This window comes from Suncus etruscus, chromosome 12 (genome assembly GCF_024139225.1).
Source record: "Suncus etruscus isolate mSunEtr1 chromosome 12, mSunEtr1.pri.cur, whole genome shotgun sequence".
NCBI classification, from domain to species: Eukaryota; Metazoa; Chordata; class Mammalia; order Eulipotyphla; family Soricidae; genus Suncus; species Suncus etruscus.
In genome coordinates this window covers 94,500,845-94,522,039 of record NC_064859.1, presented here as the reverse complement: position 1 = coordinate 94,522,039, position 21,195 = coordinate 94,500,845, and the positions used below count along the sequence as shown (strand labels likewise).

The window sequence follows — 21,195 nt, the reverse complement described above, 5'->3', positions numbered from 1 at the left end:
ATTCCAGAACCAATGACCAAGAGCAGAAAGAAGCCTCCCCCATGCAGGGAGTCATGGATGGGTCCTGAGAGCATTGGGACCATGACTATCTTCATAAAGACTCAATTGCAGGTGTACTTTTCATGCCACAGGCACCCCAAAATAGTTTCCTGGGCCTCAGTCCTCTGACATATGAAAGGAACCGGTCTGGTGATTTCTAATTTCCCTGCCTATCTTAATGCTTGTAGCCCCTAATAATAGCCTCACTGTCCATGATACCCCCACTTTAAGGTGCTGTTGCAAGCACAGGGAACCCCACCATACCATGAGGTTTAGGGCAAGATCATTTATGCCTCAGGCTTCTAGCAATGACCCCCACTTTCATGACTGGCACCCCACAAAAAGGTCAGTGCTAGAGCCATATCTGGAATGAGGGCTCTTTTCTGTTGGAGACAAATCCGGAAGGCTGATCTTCTCCTACCTCCAGATCACTTTCTATGCCTCAGAATGGACTCACTGAGTTGCAGTTTGGGGGAGCAGAACTACTATATAAAGTTTCATTAGCTTTGCTTGCCTTGGCCAGAGAGTAACTAACTCGAAGACTCTAAGCTGGAGTGTCAGCATTTTGCTTGGTCCAGAGTCTTGTTGTTCGCATGGAAGAAATCGATAGGTCAAATGAATGCATTAAACACCACAGAGGTAGGCTCTCAGAGAACTGGAGATGCCACTGATCTGTCAGGACTGGAGCAAGGACAGGAAGGCCTGGAAAAATTTGGGAGCTCAGCTCTGAAATAGGAAGACTGGGATGGAGGGTAGCATGAAGGTAGGGAGAAAATCCCAAACCTAGGACACAGCTGGAGGCAGATAGGTTGAAAGACAGAGTCACCTCAAATAACAGCTACATTTTAGGTTCCTATATTGGCTTTATCCTTTTCCCTGGGGAGGGTGTATTTTAAAATCAGAACAAAATTTCTGCATAGAATCGACTAGAAGGAAAACAATTGCATTTGAACGGACAGATGGTACTCAAAAGTTTCTGAAAGGAAGAGTTAAGAAACCAAACTCTTGATGTTTACTGGCTTGCCGATGCATGAGGAGTTTAAATCACCTTCCAGAAAGGGTTGGAAATGCAAAGCAAAACAATCACCTTGGATGTTTAATAGAAAAACCCAACATCTACCCTGCTAGAGAGATAGTCCGGCAAATCAAGGCACAGAGATGTGTCCTCCTAGTCCTTGTGTTCATTTCCATAATGGTGAGTGATTTCTGCAGTGTCAGTGCCAACTTAGCCCCCCCCCCTTAACCCCTGCCCCAAAGGAAACAGAATCCCTACCCACATCCTTTGCCAGGTGAATTCTTCAGATGCTGGAGGAAGTGGTAGTGTTGCCCCTTCCTCAATGCCATATGCTAATATCACCTGGATGGTCAGACCCCCCACACCTGGAAGGGGTTTGGGGTTTGGAATGAAAGTGTTGCCTGGGGGGAAGAGGGCGGAGAAAAAAGGAACAAGGAACCTTGAAGATCAGGAGGAAGGGAGACAGAGGGGGAGAGAGAGAGAGAGAAAGAGAGAGAGAGAGAGAGAGAGAGAGGAGAGAGAGAGAGAGAGAAAGAGAGAGAGCTCTTGGGAGAAAGAGAAGAGTTAGGCAGACATGGCACAAGGTCTGTACATGGCGGATAGGGCCATGGAGTAAACCAAACTGACTCCAGTGAAACTCTAACTGACAGCTTGAGATTATTTCTACACCATTATCCTGCACCTTCAGACCCTCAGGCAGAAGGGGTAAAGGGAGCATGCCAAGAAAGGCCTCGCCCAACACTAGGACCTTATATTTTATGCTAATACAACATGGTAGCTTGCAAAATTCAGAGAAACTTCAAGATTCCCTGCATCATTGCTCTTGTTTGAAAGTTTTCTGTCACTTGTGTTGTTTATCTTTTTTGTAAATATGTTTGTTGATTTGCTTGGTTTTTAAGCCTGAATAATCAATACAAATATGTCTTTCCTTTAAAATAAGAATGTAGAAATTTTTTTCTGCCCAAAGACCATTGGATATTTATAATGTTGTTTGCAGATCATACAATACAGGTCATGGGATAATTGACAAGAAGCATCTTGTCATCTTGTCTGACCGATTATCTACCATGATCAATTCTCCAGATCTGCAATAAAAAGAAGAAAAAAAAGTGAATTTTCCATTCTTTTCAATGACAAACTAAAGGCAAAGAATCCCTCTTTGCTATTAAGTTTGGGACAAATAGTTGCTTGGCAATCAGCTTACATCTGTGAGCATTTTATTCTAAAGTGTTGTTTCTGGGTATTTGTTATTCCCTTATTATTATCATTTTTATATACCAAACAAAAGAGAGATCATTCTGTGTCTGTCCCTCTCCTTCTCACTAACTTCACTCAACATGATATGCTCCAGATCCTTCCATGTAGCAGGGAATTGCATGACTTCATATTTTCTTATAGCCGAGCAGTATTTCATTGTGTGTATGCGCATGTGCTACTGTTTATTATCCAAATACCCATTTGGTTTTGGGCATTTGGGTTATTTTCAGTTTGGGCTATTGTGAATAGTGCTGAATAAACATAGGAGTGCAAGTGTCTTTTTTGTTTGTTTGTTTGTTTGTTTGGGGGCCATACCCGGTGATGCTCAGGGATTATTCCTGGCTACGTGCTCAGAAATTGCTCCTGGCTTCGGGGACCATATGGAATGCCAGGAGATTGAACCACAGTTCATCCTGGGTCAGCCGCATGCAAGGCAAACACCCTAGTGCTGCGCCATTGCTCTGGCCAGTCAAGTGTCTTTTTTGAATGATAGATGCCAAGAAATGGGGTTTCTGAGTCGTAGGGAAGTACAATGTCTAGATTTTTGAGGAGTGTCCATATTGTTTTCCCCCAAAAGGTTGGATTAGTCTACATTTATTCAACCATCAGTGGTTTGAGGGTCCCTTTTTCTTACACCAACAGTGGTTGTTTTTGTTCTCTGTAATGTATATTTTACTGGTATTAGATGATACCTCAATTGTTGTTTTAATCTGCATTTCCCTAATGACAAGTGTACAAATCATTTTTTATGTTTTTTTGGTCATCCATATGCCTTCCTTGAATAAGTTTGTATTTATCCCTTTCTCCATTTTTTTAAATGCAGTTCACTGTTTTTTCCATGTAAAATTCTACCAGGGCTTTATATAATTTCTGTATTAACCCTTTATCAGAGGAGAGATAAGTAAATATTTTTTTCCAAATCTTTGGATTATCTTTGAATTCTGGTCATTTCTTTTGCAGTGCAGAAGCTTCTTAATGTAATGTAGTCTCCTTTGTTTAGCTTTGCTAGTCTTAGCTGGGCTAATCATTGAAGAGGCCTCTAAGTCAGTGTCATGAAGTGTTCTGTTTTCCTCAGTATAATTTATAGATTCTGGTCTGATGTTGGGATCTTTAATCCATTTTGTTCTGACTTTTGTGCCTCATATTAGAAAGGGGCCTAACTGTTTTGGCAAGTGTCCAACCAGTTTCCCCAATATCATTTGTTGAACAGGCTTTCCTTGCCTTCTGGATTTTTAAGTTCTTTTCCTGATCCATTCTCACCTAATTAACCTGCAATTATCTCCAGTGATGTATCACTACCAGTCTTTACAAAGTAATTTGAGCTTTCCTCGCTCACAGTGCATCAGCTTAATGAGTACAACTCAGGAGAGATAAACAGCTCAGGAACAAGCGTAACTGATCTCTCTGACTAGGTCTCTATCTCCTGTGATAAGACCAGAAGCAGTAGGAATAGCACAGAGGAAATGATTAGCCAGAGAATTATGTATTGCACGAATCCATCGTGCACATGGTCTACGAAAACCAACCAAAACCACTTTCTTTACTGTTGTGTTTATATATTTTTTTAAATTAAAAGTTGCAGCTGTGGCCAGCCTGTCCTTTCTCCCATGCCCCATGACTTAGAGGCTAGTTCTGTTGAGGAAGATATTTATCCCTGACTTCTGGCCATGTGGATAGTGTGAAGAAACAGTTCTTTTCCAAGAACTGGGCAAATGATTGCCTCCCCCAATCTGCATACTGCTACTGAAAAGGAGGTAGAGGAAGAAGAAGATGCAGAGGAAGAAGGATTTAGGAGGGCAAATTCCAGGAGCATTTCCAGGAGGAGGTCTTTCTTGTAAGAACCCTTATTGGAGTACTTCTGGGCAAATATAAGTCCCCACCAAAAAATTCTCTGGAAACAGAAATAGTTTCTATTTCTAAAAATGGAAATTCGGGTGCAGTCTGCTAAAAAGTGCAAAAGTTTGGAAGATAAATGGTTTAAGGTTCTATTGCCTCATGCCCTTCACCACCTGGGCCAAGTTGTCTGAGATCTCTGAAACCGCACTTTGCTCATGCATGAAATGAGTCTGATAATATCTCTCTCATGCATTTATTCTGAAAACTAAATGAGATATAGTAAAACCTAGAGGCTGCCGCTGCTCCCGGGAATGAGGCGACACAGATATGAGGGCACGCACCAATCAATGCAGCCAAGGTGCCATGTTCATCTCAAACAATGTGCACATGTCTCTGTGTCATCTCCATACAGGGGTCTGGAAGGGAGGGAGGAAGGCTTGGTGTTTAAAGCTGAGGGATCCCACCAAGCTCCTGCGATACTATGATGTGGTACCAAATCATCTTCTTATAAGCTGGTTCTTGTAACATCACTGGCTTATGAATGAGAGAAGAGAGGGGAGGAAAAGGAAAGGGAGGGGGAGTGAAAATGATAGGAAGGGAAGGGAGGGTAGAATGCAAGAGGAGAGGGGAGAAGGGGAGGGAGGGAGATAGAAGAGAAGGAGGAGAGGAGAGGAGGATGGGGAGGAAGAGAGGAGAAGATAGATACACTGAAGAAAGTGGTAGTTAATGGTTGTTGAATGGTAGTTTAATGCTCACAGCTTACAAAAGGCAAAACTGAACTGCTAAAACAGGAAATCTGGCTCCAAAGATTTAACTATATGTTTGTGAGAAAGACAGGAAGGAGAAAGTCAAGGACATGAGGAAAGGAAAAGAGAGGAAAGCAAGTGAAAAGAAGTGGACAAGAAGCTATGAGTAAGAGTTTGTCAAATATCCTGTTTCTTTTTGGTTTGGAGTCTTGCTCAGCAGTGCTCCAGGCTTACTCCTGGCTCAGTGCTCAAGGATCACTCCCGCTGCTTCTCGAGGAACCCTGTTCAATGCCAGAGAAGGTGCCCAACCAACTGTAATGAACTCTCCAGACCTTCATTTTTGTTCTCTGTATAGTAGCAGGAGGGGAGAATTGGAATGAAGATATACCTTGATTTTTTTTTTTTTTTTTTTTTGGTTTTTTTTGGTCACACCCGGCAGTGCTCAGGGGTTATTCCTGGCTCCAGGCTCAGAAATTGCTCCTGGCAGGCACGGGGGACCATATGGGACGCCGGGATTCGAACCGATGACCTCCTGCATGAAAGGCAAACTCCCTACCTCCATGCTATCTCTCCGGCCCCGAAGATATACCTTGATAACATTTCCATAGCCCTCGGTAACCCCAGCCCCAGCCAAACCACATTGGAGAAATCCAGGCTACATATTCCATTACCCACACATCATGTCTGATGAAACCCCAAATGCTTTCCAGCTCTTCAAGTTCCTTCTACCAGTGGCTAGCAAGCCTGTCCCAGATTCATCACTCCCTTTGCTCATCCTGTGCCTCCAGCAGGACAAGATGCCATGATTAGCTTCACCACATCCTGAATCAATCTAAAACTTTGTCTCCATCCTGATCACATCTGTTCCAGAGCACGGGCCTCTACATCCGGGAGGGAAAGTGGGAAGGACAAGGGATGAACAAAGCCAAAGGCTCAGCGGTAAAAGACCCTGAGCCATGTCACAAGTGTTGATAGTATTGCAGAAAATTAACTAGCAACAAAGGACACCCACTAAAATTTACATTGATCTGGCATTTTTTCCCCTTGCTATCTCCCATAAAAATGCTTTAAATGCAGGCTGATTTAATGGAAACGATAAAAAATAGTGCTGAATGCTTTATATTTGCTGCAGAGTTACTACAAGGTATATTTTAAAAAGAACCTGAAATGTACGTGTGTTTTTCTCCTCTGGGCTATAGATGAGGAAAGATGGTGGAATAAGATCTTTTTCCTCTTATTGATCTAGACATGCTCCCACAGGCTCAGTTTCTCATTCCTCTGGAATTTTCACACCCACCCTAAACACTTATCAAGAGTCTTAGTAGAGGCATGTATGTGAAGGCATGTATGTATATCAGCATGACCCATGCTAGGTAGCATTTCTCCTGATCCAAGCAAAGAGACTGGTGGTCTAATTCAAGTGGGTCTTATATATTTTTTATCATCCTCAACCTATCTCTTGACTTATGCTGACTCGGCAAGGGCCTTAGCCCCTAGCTGTTAATCTGCATTTTTTGTGAACCCCTCAGAACAGGAAAAAGACCATGTCTTTAGATCCAGGTTTTCAACCATGTCTACCAGCATCCTACCTGGTGGGAAAAAAAAGGGGGTGATGGAAGACACAAGTTCTAACTTCAAAAAATTTGAAAGCATGATGTGTCCTAGAGACACAGGTTTTAAAATCCAGCTAGTAGCAGAGCTTGATGTAGGCCACCAGAGATATAATTAGGTGTGACCCCCCCATCTCTTTGTAGGGGGCTTTGTGAGCCAATGGGGACCCAGTGTGAGATCATGAACCAACACCATGCATGGGAGGAACCTCCTCTATGCATCTCCAGATTTTAGGTTTCCTCTGAATGGATGGAGACTTCATTATGGTTCAAATAGACATCAGTGAATGCTAAAACTCTGACATGAATTTTCACCTTTATTCAGCTCCGTGATAATATAAATTTGGACCAAGCTTGTCAGACTCTTGTTTGATTTAACAGGAATCTAATTTTCCACATGTTCCCTCATTCCTCAAATATTTGCTAAACATCTGCAACATATCAGGCACTGGAGAAACCAGAAGGAGTGATCCAGCTTCCTGACTTAAAGGAGGTGGGGATGGGGGAGTGAGACATAGAAAAGTCTCCCAGGAGAGATCAATAAAAAACACTAGTTTCCTCAGTCTGGACCACCTGCTTCTGGAACCTCCTGCTCATGAGAATCCTTGGGCTAATGCCAGTCCTTTTCTTAATTGCTTTATCCTGTGCCCTCTTCCTAATCCTTCTCAAGTGACTCCTGTCCTAGTCACCCAGTCTGAAACATGGCTCTGCACTTCTATCAAAGTGCACAGAACCAAGACTACCATTCGCCTATCATCTGGCATACACTCTCTGTCTCTGTCTCTCTCATGCTAGTCTATAAGCACCTTGAATGCTGAGCTAAATCCGACACCCTTAGGATCCCTGGAGCATTTAATACTTTTACTACACTGCAACAACACACCAACAAATACCTGGGACATAGAATTTGTTTCCAACAAATTTGTTTCCAACAAATTCTATCCGAGACCATGAGACAAGACCTCTTCCCACAGGTTCTAGGAAGATGCTGAGGTGATTAAGGAGTTTTTAATACCAAGGGAGATGGGGACCTTTGTGGGGTTCTGAGCTGAATCTTGATTAGTCATCACAGCGCAACCCTAATATATTTTGATGCGGGAATTTTTCAACCCAAATTATTTGGGCTATGTTTAACATATGGAGACCCACTTACCTAAGACCTTTTCTGGTTAAATAATATGATGGCTAAGATTTGTAAATGGAAAATGCCGTTTTTTTCCCCCTTCTTTCACCTTATACTCCTTTCTCCTGGGAATATCATAGCTGAATTGCAATGTGGAGAGTTTTATGCATGAATAGCAGGCCATGCAGAAACTGGGGTTTTCCATAAGAATTGTTGATGCTTACTGAGCTCCCAGTGAGGACATTTCTTTGTATACATCCTCCTCACAAATCTTCACAAATATCTAGAGAGCTAAGCATCAGGGACTCCATCTTTCAAATAAGGAATCAGAGGGAGAGGAAAATCATATAATGGCTTGTACCCAAACTGAATTTGATCTCCAGTACAATGTGATTCCCCCAAAGATTTTGAGTGCAACTCTGGAGACCCCTCAGGGGTGCCTGGGTACTCCCCAGAACTACAGACCTAAACAGCTCTGCATCCTTACAACTACTTTGTACTGAGAATTTCCATGAGGTCCCTGAGGCCTCTGAGTACCACTTGGGAGCCCTTCTCACACTGTTCTTTAATAAAGAAATTGAAGATGAGTGAGGTTAACTCATTTTCTGATGTTCATTTAACTTATATAGTGGATTTGAGAACGGAATCTAGGCTTCAAAAGTTTGCAATCGCAAAATTCATCTTAAAAAGGAACTCCGGAGTCCGAGAAATAATGGAGTGGATAAGACATTTGCCTTGCATGCACTCATTCTGAATTACATTCCTGGCATTCCATCTGTTCCTCCTGAGCACCACCAGATGTGGCTCCCTCAAAATAATTTTTTCTTTTAAAAATAAAACGATTCCAGTGCATCTCATGTAGGGTCCTAGGGGCCCTCTTCAGTGAGACAGAGAGCTGTTAAATCATTTCTACTCGTCTATCACATATTGACAAAGTATGCTAGACTTGTCTTTCTTGTCAACTGTCTTCCTTGGTCAACAGGAGCTGTCAGAAGCACCCTATGATTCTGAGTGTAAAATACCTGGTGCCTTCATTCTCCAAGTCAGGACTGCCAGCCCTTCAATCTCAGAAGCAGGACACCTCATGTCAGATTGACCAGTTTCCTTACAATATTTAGGCTAACCTGATAGGGAGCTCTGGGAGCTGCAGGATTCTTTCTTCCTCTGTCAGAACTGCTTCATCTGTACACTTGCTGACAATGCCTCTCACTTTCCAGCTGGACTGTATGTCCTCCAGACCCAGCCTGGCGGTCCCTCCCTTCAGCAAGGCCAAGCAAATATCTCCTCTTACTCTGTGATTCTGGCCTAGGAAGGGCAACTGATGTTGCAAATTGATCTCAAAGATGCTCTGACTTCTGCTCTCATATTATGGACACAGTGACAAATGTGATCTTAATCTTAGGACTGTGAGTAACCCACTTTGGGAAGGAACTTGGGCAAGTTTTCTCAATTTTTCTGGAGGGATTAAAACAGGTCTCTTTGCAGAAATAAATCTGCATTTTTGTTTGTTTGTTTGTTTGTTTGTTTTTGCCACAGCTGGCATTGGTTAGGAGTTACTCTTGGCTCTGTATTCAGAAATAACTCCTGGCAGGCTCAAGGGACCATATGGGATGCCATGGATCAAACTTGGGTCAGCAGCATGCAAGACAAATGCCCTAACCACTATACATCGCTCTGACCCAATAATTTGTGGCTCTTTGAAGAATCCCTCTTCCTTCCACCTTTCCTACAATATCATTTTCCACTGTGGTTCTCGGGGTCTCAGAAACTGTTTTGTCATTAGAATTCTAGCAGTTTGTTGATGAATTACAAATGTCAGGTCAATATGGTGCCTTGGATCATTTCAAATGCAGTGCCTGCGTTTGCTAGTAAAAAACTCAGACCTGAGAAGGAACAGTGACTTGCCCCTATTGGCAGACTCAGGCCCAGAGTCTGACACTGAGTACCCCTTCGAGTGCTCTATCCCCTGCTCCTTCCAACCCAGAGATTGAAAGTCCCAAAACAATCTTATTGTCTCATTCGTCACAACATTGCTACTCAGCATAAATGGGTGGCCAATTTCTTTTCCAAAAAATGTATCTAAAGCTGGAGATGCTTTCTCCTGTTGAAAGTGCAATTAGTGAGAGATTACAAAAACATCAGGCCTTTTTGGTATAAAGCACTTTGTTCAAAGTCATCAGGCGAATAAGGGACAGAGTGAAAAGTGGAAGTGGAGAGCTCCAGAGACTGCAGGAAGATAATGGATGGTGACAGGCTGTCCAAACAGCCCTTCTGGCTTCCCAAAGTCCAGATGGGCTCCCCACACCATCAAATTGATTGATTGAGGTACGACTCTAAGAGAGCCATGATGCCCCAACACGTGAATTCAGTTGTACCTTTTGTTTCTAGAAGGGTCTAGGTCAGACCAGAACCTTCCTCCTTGGAAGCAAAGCAAAGTTCCCAGCTAAAGGAGAGCAGCTCTAATGGTCACAAAGCCCACTAATAATCTCTCCCAAAAAATAATGCAGTGTGGCTCTGTCTTTTAGAAGATTTTTCACAGTCTCCAAAATCTGACCCTAGGTATGAGTTGGCCCCTTTCTTCTCCCAGCTTCCCTTGTTATAAAATACATGTTTGAAAGTTATTAAAGTTGCAGCAGTAAACTATGGGAGGCCAGAGAATTTCAGACAAAACTTATTGCATCGGTAACTCAGAAACTAATTCCTAAAACTCTTGACACATTTATCCAGAGGGCTAGTGCCAATACAGAAATGGAAATCATTGTCAAGGGCCACTGTGTACCTGGATTTAAAGTCCATCAATTCCACAGACCGGAGCACTATGATTTTGGCAGGATATGAATAGTCATGCCTTTCACACCATCTTTTCTCAAATAGGGTCCTTTATTTTTTTTCAGAACAAGGAAAAAAATCTGTTCACTCTGTTTTTTTTTCTTTTCTTACAAAACCCGCATTTACTTCTTCTTTTCAAATATTTCATTCTTTGACAGTCCCACATTTAAGCTGAAAGGCTTCCTTTCCCTTATTCAATTGCACTGGCTTTATTTTGGATGGAAATCCTGCTGGGTACAGTAAAGGGAACCAACTTTACAACAGCAATAATCCTTTCTACAGCTTCTATTGTGAAGAAACTTAATACACTTGTATTAAGTGGCAGAGGCATTTGTTCTGATGATTCAGATTAACTACAGAAGACCATAAAATGGGAACAAAACTCTCATTTGACTCCACATCTTCCCACTGCATGCCAAAACAGAGCTAGACCAGTGTTTTGAAACCATGCTCCAAGAGCATCCCACAGAAAACCATAGATAGCCCAAGGCAGTGCCTTCCTCCTACACTAAAATTAAGCAGAGATAGAAAATATGGGATGGGGTTCTGTGTAAGCAAGCAGCAAACAATGGAAGGAATGACCACACTGGGAAGAGTTGACAGTAAACCTCTGTTTGACATGGACATAAATATTGACTTAGGGTCTGAAATCTGTCCTGAGGCAGTACTGAGATAAGTTACATGTGGTTAGCCTCAGCAAGCTCATCAAGAGGGAAAATCAGGAGCCATAAGCAGATCATTTCAAAGGCAATCATTGAAATGATTGTGGAGTCTAGATTTGCGGTCTCGAGACATAGCATGAGGTGGAAAATTGCCATCACAGAAAGCATATGGAGTGTGGTCTCATTTATTGAAAATTATAACCAAGAAGGTTGCTCATGGAGTTATTAACCAAGGTGCTCTCTAGATAATAAACATCTGGGAAACTTTGACTTGAACTTTTCTGAATTGTTGCATTTTGAATCTGATGGTGCATAGATAGCTCTTTCTGCTTGGGAGAGGTGATGTAGAAAGCTTGTCTTGCCATCAATTCCTTAACACTCTCACTGCTGTGCCTAAGCCTAATGTAGTGGTAGGATACCATGAGGAGACACTCTTTGATGGCATTATAATGAAAGAGGATGTCTCAGTTTCCCCTTACCAGTTTCTGGGAGCAGTCCCATTTTTGACTGCCTCCACCCTACTTTTTTCAACATTCCTGTCATCCCCCAAGATCATAGCATCCTGCCTCCGAGCTTAAGCTCTCAAATATGCTAAGGCAGATGGCCCAAACCCAAAGATTCAGACCAGCTCAACCACTCTTTAGGATTCTTATATTCTTTGTGACATTCTTATCAACTATAAGGAGTGAAGAGAGTCATTTAAACCTACCCAAAAAAACTCAGTTTTTCTATAAAAACACCCAACAAAATAAGCTTTACTTCACTTAGTCCTATGCTGAGTTTTTCCCCACATGGGATTCTCCTTTCTCCTCTATTTTCCAATAAACTTTTCTACTCTCTAAGTCTGAGCATCTTTATTGCTAAATATTTTCCTGAGAGTTCTGGACCAACCAACCATCACCATTCCTGCCTCAAAAACGTCACAGAGCACATGGGTAGATCAAAACTGTATACCTACTTGCTTCAATTGCGCACATTGAGTCCCTACAACATGTTGTACCTCCCTGGTATTTCAAAGACTATCTGGCTCTCAGAAAAAAAGAAAACATGAAATAGTCTGGGTAATTTTCAAATAAAACTGTCTAAGTCATGATACTTTGTTTTTTGGTTTGTTTTTTTGGTTTGTTTGTTTGTTTTTGTTTGTTTTGTTTTGTTTTGGGGGGGGTTCACTCAGTGCTGCTCAGGAGTTACTCCTGGCTCTACACTTGGAAATCACTCCTGGCAAGCAAGGGGGACCATATGGAATGCTGGGAATCGAACCACCGTCCATCCTGGATCGGCTGCGTGCAAGGCAAACACCCTATCTATGTGCTATATCTCTGGCCCCAGGTCATGATATTCTTTTAAAACACCTGAGTAGATGTTGTAAAATAAATGGGATTGTCTAATCAGGGATGGGAGACTCTTCCAAAAGGTCGGTGGCCCGAGCGAGGTGTAAAAATGTTCAGTTAGCTCATTCTCTCTCCTCTGTTGGTATCAGTGTCCTGGATTAGAAAGAGCCTGAGTTCCACATTTCACCTGCTCACTTCCTCTGCTGCTGGCACCTTTCTGCAGAGTCCACGTCAATCTTAGGTGCCTTTTACCCCAAAAGACATGCTTCGGTGCACTTTAATTTTCCAGAACCAAATAAATAATCCTTGCTTGATTCCCTTAAGTAACCTCATAGTAGACCTGAGAGTTCTTAGCCTTTAGCATCAGATAAAATTCCAAAACTAAGTCTTCTTTCCAGAGATAATTATGAAGACACTGATAAATGCTTTGGAAGATTATTCCTTCACTCTGCTGTCAGATTGTGTGTGTGTGTGTGTGTGTGTGTGTGTGTGTGTGTGTGTGTGTGTAATACTAGCCACTGAAGTAGTCTAAAAACCTGCAAATGCCTAATCAGAAAGTAGCCAAAGGAATACCAGTGGCACTGATATGTTTGAGAATTGGTTTTCTGAGTCTGTTGAAAGAAAACAAGTGTGTATATTATTGTGAGGGTAACTCTCCTTCAGAAAGGCTAAATTTCCTTCTTTTGGTACCTAAGAAGAATGTGGATTCTGAACTTCTGCACAAATTTGACCTATTTCTCACCATTGTGTTTGTGCTTTCTCCCTTTGCTTTCCAATGCAACCAGTTGGACAGTACTACAAGGAAGAATTGGGCGCCCAGAGAACCCTTTCCGAGTGGCCCTGGAATACATCTCAAGTGGAAACCGAAGCTTGTCTGCGGTGGACTTCTTTGCCCTGAAGAATTGCAGTGAAGGTATTTGAATCTAACTTGCCCTCATCCACTTGGTAGCTTGTTATCAAGAATCTGTCACCATCATCAGCTTGGAATATGCCCCCTTACAGAGAAAGACCTAGCATGTTAAAGATTGATTGTGAATAGTACCAGGAGCTCCATATCTCAACTGATCAATTGACATAACATTCACATACATTATTTTGTTGTTGTTGGGGGAGGAGTTGGACACCTAGCAGCGCTCAGGGGTTCCACCTGGCTCTGTGCTCAGCAGTTATGCCTGGCAGGCTAGGGAAAATACCCTACACACTGTGTTATCACTCTGGCTCCTGTTTCCATAACTTTTTATCTATTGAACTTAAATCTTCAACATATAGAAACTGGTTTTGGTAGATGATACTTTATCTTAACTTCTCCAACTGCCAAATATTTCTTTATCTTTCCAACTTGTGGGAAAACTTCAAATATAAGAAAACAAGTAGAAAAATGTCATGAAGCCCCATCTAGCCTCCTGCCAAATGGTTTCTGCCATTTTTTATTTCACCCTTTGTTTTTACCTAATGCTCATCAAAATGATTAATATTTTACTCTTCTCAGGCAAAATTTATAACTGGGTATTTTATTAATTTTGAGTTTGAGGTCATACTTGACTGCACTCAAGGCTGACTCCTGACTCTACACTCAGAAATAAGTCACTCCACATTTGGGTTCAAAGTGCTCCTTATCTGGAGTGCTGGGGATTGAACCCAGGTTGGCAGTGTGCAGACAAGTGCCCTATCAACTATACTATATATCTCTAGCCTATAGCTAAATAAGTGATTTAATTTAAACAATTATTAGGTTATAACATGGGAAATGGTTATATGTAAATTTATCCTCTTATCTTATATAAACCCATTAGCATATAATCCACCATGTCATTGAATTCCTGATGAACAAGCCCCACTTGTACACCTATCCTTCAGGGGAGCCATATCAGGAGAAGATACGTCTCCCCTAAAAAATAATTGGGTTGTTGTTTTTTTTTTGGCCTTTGAACCCAAGAAACTCTAAATTTATTGTAAGAGTCAATTATAGTAAATATATCTATGTGGGTTTTTTAGTGGAAGTATTTCTTTCATTTTGATCTTTTTCAAGACCTATCTTTTCTGTCCGCTTCATTAGATATGTCTTCAAATATCATATTGACAGGAAGGATGGAATAGATTATCAAAAGATACTGGAAGTGGATCTTTGGTTCTTCAGATGGACTTGGATTAAAATGATAAATGTATCATGTCCCTTCGAAAGGAAGGACAAGGAAGGACTAGTATGATGGGAGTCTTTTAGGAGGAAGTTGCTTTCTTTATTCTTATTCTCTAAAGCTACCTACCTCTGCCCAGACTTTTGCCAAGGAGGGTCTCTCATTCGTGCTAGGGAGTCTGAGAAGTCCAAGAACAAAGTAGGGGCAGGAAGGAACCTTATTTCCAGAGATAGGTTGTCTGATGAGCCTGTTTTCGAAAAATGGGGAAACCCACCACGGAAAGCTCTCTATTGCTGGGAGAGACTCATGGTTGAATATCTCACCTCTTGGGAGGATCTGCCTCAAATACCTCTTCAGACCTTAGGTGATCTCACAAATCCCCAGATCTTTATGTTGCTGTGGCTCTTCATTCACGGCTGGGCTTGCCAGTTTTTCACAAGGAAGGCTTTAGTTTTCCTTTAATGGGAATGGTTTATGTATGGGGAAAAGAAAAATCACCATAATGTGATAGATTGAACTTCAGTTCGAGTTGAAAAGGTGGTTGAACCTGTAATGTGAAGCAATGTACAAGGAACATGTGGTTTGGCAGGAAGCCAAGAGCTTGTACAAATGTTTCTGTACTCACAAACCCGGGGATTTGTGAATGTCTCTGGCTGCCATCAATCTTCACAGATGTCAAGGGTCTATGTACCGTCCAAAAGAGACCATCGGTTGAAATGGTGCCAGTTAATAGGAATGTGACAGGAAGAAGGTATCACTTTCAAGAACTTGCCTAATCTCACTTGAGCAATGTCAAGAGAAAGGAAAAGGAGGCTGCAAAACTTCACATATTGGGTCCAGTACAAATGCTTCTGCAAAATTTCATTGTGCCTTTGAATTTCCCCCAGTTGAATTTCCCTTGCTTTACCATTGCCTTTGACATAAAAATTTTTTTCTCTGTGTTTATATTGATTTGTGTCTTGCAGAACTTAAAGACCTATTTTTTTTTCTATTTCTCTACCTTAAGAAATCAAAAGAATGGGCCTCTCCAACTTTCTCCAGGAAATGTATCTTCTGGCAGGATAGAGTCCCTTAGAGGAAGGAATACCAAACATTATTTGGGTTTCTTAGAGAAGATACATTGTCCAAGAGATCTAGAAAGCTTTTCCTGGCCCAGTTACCTTCTTTTTTGAGACTTCAGATTCCAGAACAGAGAGTTTTCCTGGGGCTGAAGATATTCTCTGAACACTTCTAAGTTGGATGCCTGTGGCCATGCAGGGCTATTGAGCTATTGAGAGAGATACACATAAATGTAATAGAGAGAGGAGAGATAGACAAAAAGGGAAGTTAGTTTTAACTGAGGTCTTGTCTCATGACAGAATATGGGTGTATCCCATCACTGTGGTTAAGCTTTGTCTGCAAACACCTGCCTGTGAACAGAAGAAAGTGAACAATTGAGGATGCATCCTTGCTGGCTACAGACAAATGTTTTCTGAAGCCATTGCTTTTGTTATATCCTGAAGGGGAGACAGGAAGGAAAAGTTGGGGTCTCTTTGAAGGGAAGTTGAACAGAGGTGGTGGTGAGGTAGTCGGGATTGTATACATGTCAGCAGGGCACCTGCTCCACTGTCTGACTCTGACACTGTCTGACAGATACACAGACTCTGAGAGGCAGCTCCTCTCTAGAATTCTACTGCTCTTCTTTAGTCCCCACAGGAAGATATGCCTCCTTTGAATGAACTCAGAGGCACCTGTCCAGGAAGCAATCCTCCCTATCTCCCTACCTAAATAATGACATATACCTGGGGTACCATCAAGGTCAGAGGCCAGACCTCTCTGTTTTCTGATCCCTGACATCTAGCACTGTACGCAATACTTAATAGTTAATAAGCTACAAGGCTAATGTCTATAGTGTATAATAGGCCAACTTTCCATCACTTGATGCCCATTAGTTGTTTCTTGGGTACTGTCCAATAGAGCTGGGGAGCAGGTAGTTGTGCCCTACTTTCTGAAGACTCAAAACTTGCCACGGTTATGAAAGGGGAGAAAGACAGAGTCTATGAACTGTGGAGAGAATGGAACTGTCCTTACCACAGGAATCCTTAAGACTAGCCCACAGGCTTCCTCCTACTCCTCCCTCCAAATGCCCATGCCCTGAGCATTCCCCAGGCTTGAGAATGCCTTTCAAGCTGTCTCTGCCATAGGATTGTCCCTTTGCCTGCCACTGATTTTTTCCAAGTTCCATGGGACTAAGGTATATGCGTGACAGCCCTTAGTATGTGCAGATTTGAACGTTATGACTAGGTATAGAGGGTTGTGTTTTTGTTTAACTCAGAACTCAGGGGTTACTCCTGGTGGTGCATGTTCCTAGATAGTCAGACGTCCTGCATACAAAGCATGTGTTTCAACTCACAGAAGCTTGTTTGGGTTTGGGCATTAGTCACTGGCCTCCCTGCTGCGCTTGTTTTTTCTTGGCACATTGTCAGATGAGTCTCCCCAAATTTGTTTTCTTTGCAGCATTTTCATGAAACTATAATCATTTCTTATAACTTCCCACATCAACAAAACAGCAAAACTTGAGGGCTGTGCTGGTCCCTATGAGAACCCAAGAAGTGAAGGATTGGATCCTTCTGCCAGGGGATCCTTTTACCAGAGGTGATAGAACAGGACTGGCATCAAGAGCATCTTGGTTTATATCTCTGTCTTTTCAGCTCACCCCATAATGCCTCTTCAGTATTATGCCTATCGGTCTCACATTCCATCCTTCTTAACAGACACTTTCCTGGGCCAAGAATGGCCTCTTGTGTCCCAGTCCTTCCATTCTGAACACCAACTCATTGATGAAAACTCAGCTTGGGGCACGAATATATCCAAACGGCATTTGCAGCTACAGAAATTCTTCTCAGAAAACTGCTTCATGCATTGAAATTTAGTAGTTGTTTTATAATTATTTCCCAATTCATCATCTTGGGACCCTAACTTAAGGTTCGTTGCCTTGTCTTGTATTTCTTTTATTTCTCCAGGGGGCAGTTAATGCGGTGCTAAACACATAAGAAACACTGAGTAAATACTTGTTGACTGATTGGTTAATCAATCAATTGATAAATGCTGCTCCTGCTTTGATAGCTTTGGGCGATTACTCTGCTACTTCCCAAAGAAAATAATAGTGAGTCAAAATTGCTTGGAAGAGGTTTTTCCCTGATCTCCAATGAGCAGTTGGTTGGCTTATTGGGCAATTTCTGAGGGGGAGGGGGGTGGGATCCTAGGGACATCTATGCTGGGTCATCCTTAGCCCACTTAGAAAATCCTTATTGAGCAGATACCCCTGAGCTATGGGATTTTGCACACACATTAGGATACTCATGTTCAAAATGTCTGCAGAAATAGACAGCAGAAGGACTGGGGCTACATTCCTGAAAGGGATTTGGAAAAGATCAATGTGCCACTGAGCAGCTCATTCATATATGTATCATTATGGGCATGCATCTAATATCTTCCATGTGCCAGGCCCTATTCTAGGCGTGATGCATAGATTAATTGATCAATCCTTGCAAGAGTGCTGTGAGCTGTTCATTCTTATCATGATTCCTGTTGAATGAATGGAAAAATCAAAGCGCAGAGGCCTGGTGTAGCACAGCTGATATTGGGATGGGTGGAAGATTTGTTCCACTTCTGTGCTCATCGCTATTAGTCCGTGTTCTTCCTGGGAAGGTCATGGTTGGAAAGAGCCCAAAAGAGCATTCCCCCCTCTCTGCCTCCCCCATGATATGGAAAACACTTAAATGTTCACCTACTCAAGGTTTATCTTAAACTTTGACACCCAAAATAATTGACATGTCCAATGTGCTATTGACCTAGGGCTACGAGTTATCAAATTCTCAGCTGCTTCAAGAAACCAGTTTGGAATTTAGCATTTTCCATCCTGGTTGATCAAAGACATTTAGGCTCATCAGTGCCCTCTGGCTCACAGTTGATGCTCTCCACTTATGGTCAAAATGATGTCCAAGTTCCAGATCTCTCTGGACCTCAAATGAACCCAAGCCTTTGAACCAAGGAATTTTTAGCTCCTTGCCTATAACACACTTTCTCCTCTGGCCCCACCATTCTTCAAGACAAATGGGGCTCTTCTGATGCCTCTTGTCAAATTAGATGATGGTATTGATAATCAGGAGAAATAAATGAAAGAAGTGAAAACAGGGACACTATCAACTTGCAACCTAGTCAGAGGCACCCTGTATTGCCACTTTCAAAGCTCAAATCTGCTTTGCCAGAGGGAAAGCCCATCAGAGTTCAAGCTCTCAACCTGGTGCCCTTGCAGAGGTCTTCCTGTGTACTTGGTGAGGGCTGAGCCCCATCTTCAAGCTCTCCCCTTCTCTACTCTCTAAAATGCCCCAGCAAAATTAGCTCGGGACTGCAAAAAAAGAACAGTTTTCTCTTACCACAGGGATCATGCCCAGACTTCAACCTTCTCTTTCAAGTTCCTTTCTCCTAAATAAGGCTTTGCTTCTTGTGCTGCTGCTCAAAAACCTTTCCCCACATCTTCAAATACTATCTCCTCCAAAGAAGTGTCTGCGCCAAACCGTGCTGCCAAATTTGACTTTTTGGAAATCATATGCTCCTTTCTGGAATTGTCAGTGTTGCTCAGTAGATGCGAAGTAAGTGGAATGAAAGGCTGCCATATGTTTCCTTCTCTGTATCCTAATCAGCAAGGAACAGTGTGTTGGACACAATGAGAACTGAGGAACAACTTTCTTAGCATGGAGGACAGACTCCGTGACAAGTTGTGAAATCAAAAAAAAATGAGCATCACTCTCCCCCTCTTGAAATGCACAAGAGTTGGGTGTTGTGTTATGTTAATCTAGACATGGTGGTTTTCTTATGAGTCAATGGAGCAAGTAATACACAATGAGAGGGCTTCTTCTATACTATGATAGTAATATACAGTGATAAACCACAGATGGTGGGTAGAACCCCCAAATGCCAGACTGGGCAAGGTGAATAAATGCTTTCTCCCCTACTCCCCACCCCACCTTCATATCTTCACCATATGGGCAATGATTTTTCTCATTGTAGAATCAAACTGAGACATCCTCTCTGACCCTCAGGTCTATCCCCTGGTTCCACCCCTCTCACTGGTAACTGTGCCTTACCTGGACCATTGAGAAAAGGTGCCCCAAGTCCAGCAACAGCTCTCTCTCTCTAGATCTCTCTGCCGCCAAAGGAAGCTTCCTTTCTTTGCCATTCATCCCTCCCATTTTCCCCTTTGTATCAAGCATAGCAGCCTTTGGGCCAAATGAAGTAGGAGGGCTATTGGCTTCCATGGAGGCTACTGGGAATAGGCCAGGAAGAGATACCACCAACTAAGCTGGTCCTATAAGCGGAGTGAGACTCAGAGGTTGAAACTGCCAAGCCCAGGTGGGAGAGTCAAGGGAGACCCTGGGAGACCCTGCTCTCCCTGCTGATGGGCACCGGCTATTGGCAGACTTCCTTACTGTGGAATGGCTTATTCATAATCACAAATGAAGCCCATTTTAAAAGACCCTGCAAATTGCTTGGACACAATAGCGGTTTCTTGGGCGACTGTTTGCGTTAATCGACCATTGGAGAGCACCTGGAAATAGGGCCAGATGCATACAAAAAAAAAAGGGCTTTAAATATAAATAAATAAGGAACCCTACGCTGAGGTCATTGTCCTCCCCGAAGAAAATTACTTTCAAATTGCAACTACATAAAAGAAATAATTGAAAAAGATTAATCACACTAAAATAATTGGTCCATTTTACAAGTAATTTGGAGCAATATTCCGTCATTGACATCAATGTCTAGCAGTAAAAATAATAATGAATTTCATTCCCTGACTCATGTATTTATTTTATTAATGGTACTAAATGGTGTTGTTACCGCTTATAAATATTTCATAAGTTTTAATTCATTAAAATGTCTCAGGAATTTCCAAAGTATTTATTAGTTTTAAATCATTCTTAGTATTCAATATGCAATTGCCACTCTGCCTGGGTAATTAAAAATATTATTGTTTTGGGTAATGGGAGTCTCTGAATGAGGAGGATTAAGCCCCAGTTATTAATGAGATCGCCACTCTAGCTGGTGCAAAGTGGGGGGCTTCAAGAAACTGCATTTCCCTACAGGTCTCCATGCACCCCCCCATTGTCATTTCTTAAGTTCTGTGGCTGGGAGGCTGAGTGGACCCAGTAAATTAATTCCAAAGTTAGTTGGGGAAATGTCAGTTTTGACTTTTGTTCCAATCCACTCCTCTCCCTCTTCAGTCCAGCTTCCTCAAGTTCAAGCTCCTCATACCTGCATTGCTGACAATAGTATTCAGACATTCCAATCTCACCCCCTTGGTTTCTTTCTCTCTTGGAACCAGACCATGATGCAGAAAATGGGGCAGAGAGGGGCAAAGAAAGGGTATTCATATAAACATAAGAGAAAAGGGAGATTTTTATAAGAATACCATGAGTTTGCCTCTTAATTGGGTTGTAGAGATGGTGTTATATGTTCTACTTTGCAGTCCAATAAGATAATTTATAGAGGAAAAATGTAAAGGTGGTGGGCACCCCCAGATCACCTGTGAAAGCTTACTGAATGGAGGGTGTGCCTCAAACCTAGTGGGAA

General features: G+C 42.2%; 1 protein-coding gene across 1 annotated transcript in view; it reads left to right on the top strand.

The window, feature by feature from the left end:
- The window catches only part of ALK (ALK receptor tyrosine kinase), a 713,821-nt gene that overhangs the window by 540,649 nt on the left and 151,977 nt on the right, over nucleotides 1–21,195 (top strand). Inside the window, exon 5 of the mRNA XM_049784231.1 lies at nucleotides 13,234–13,361. Coding sequence (XP_049640188.1) covers nucleotides 13,234–13,361 — 128 coding nt within the window. The remainder of the gene's footprint in view (nucleotides 1–13,233; nucleotides 13,362–21,195) is intronic.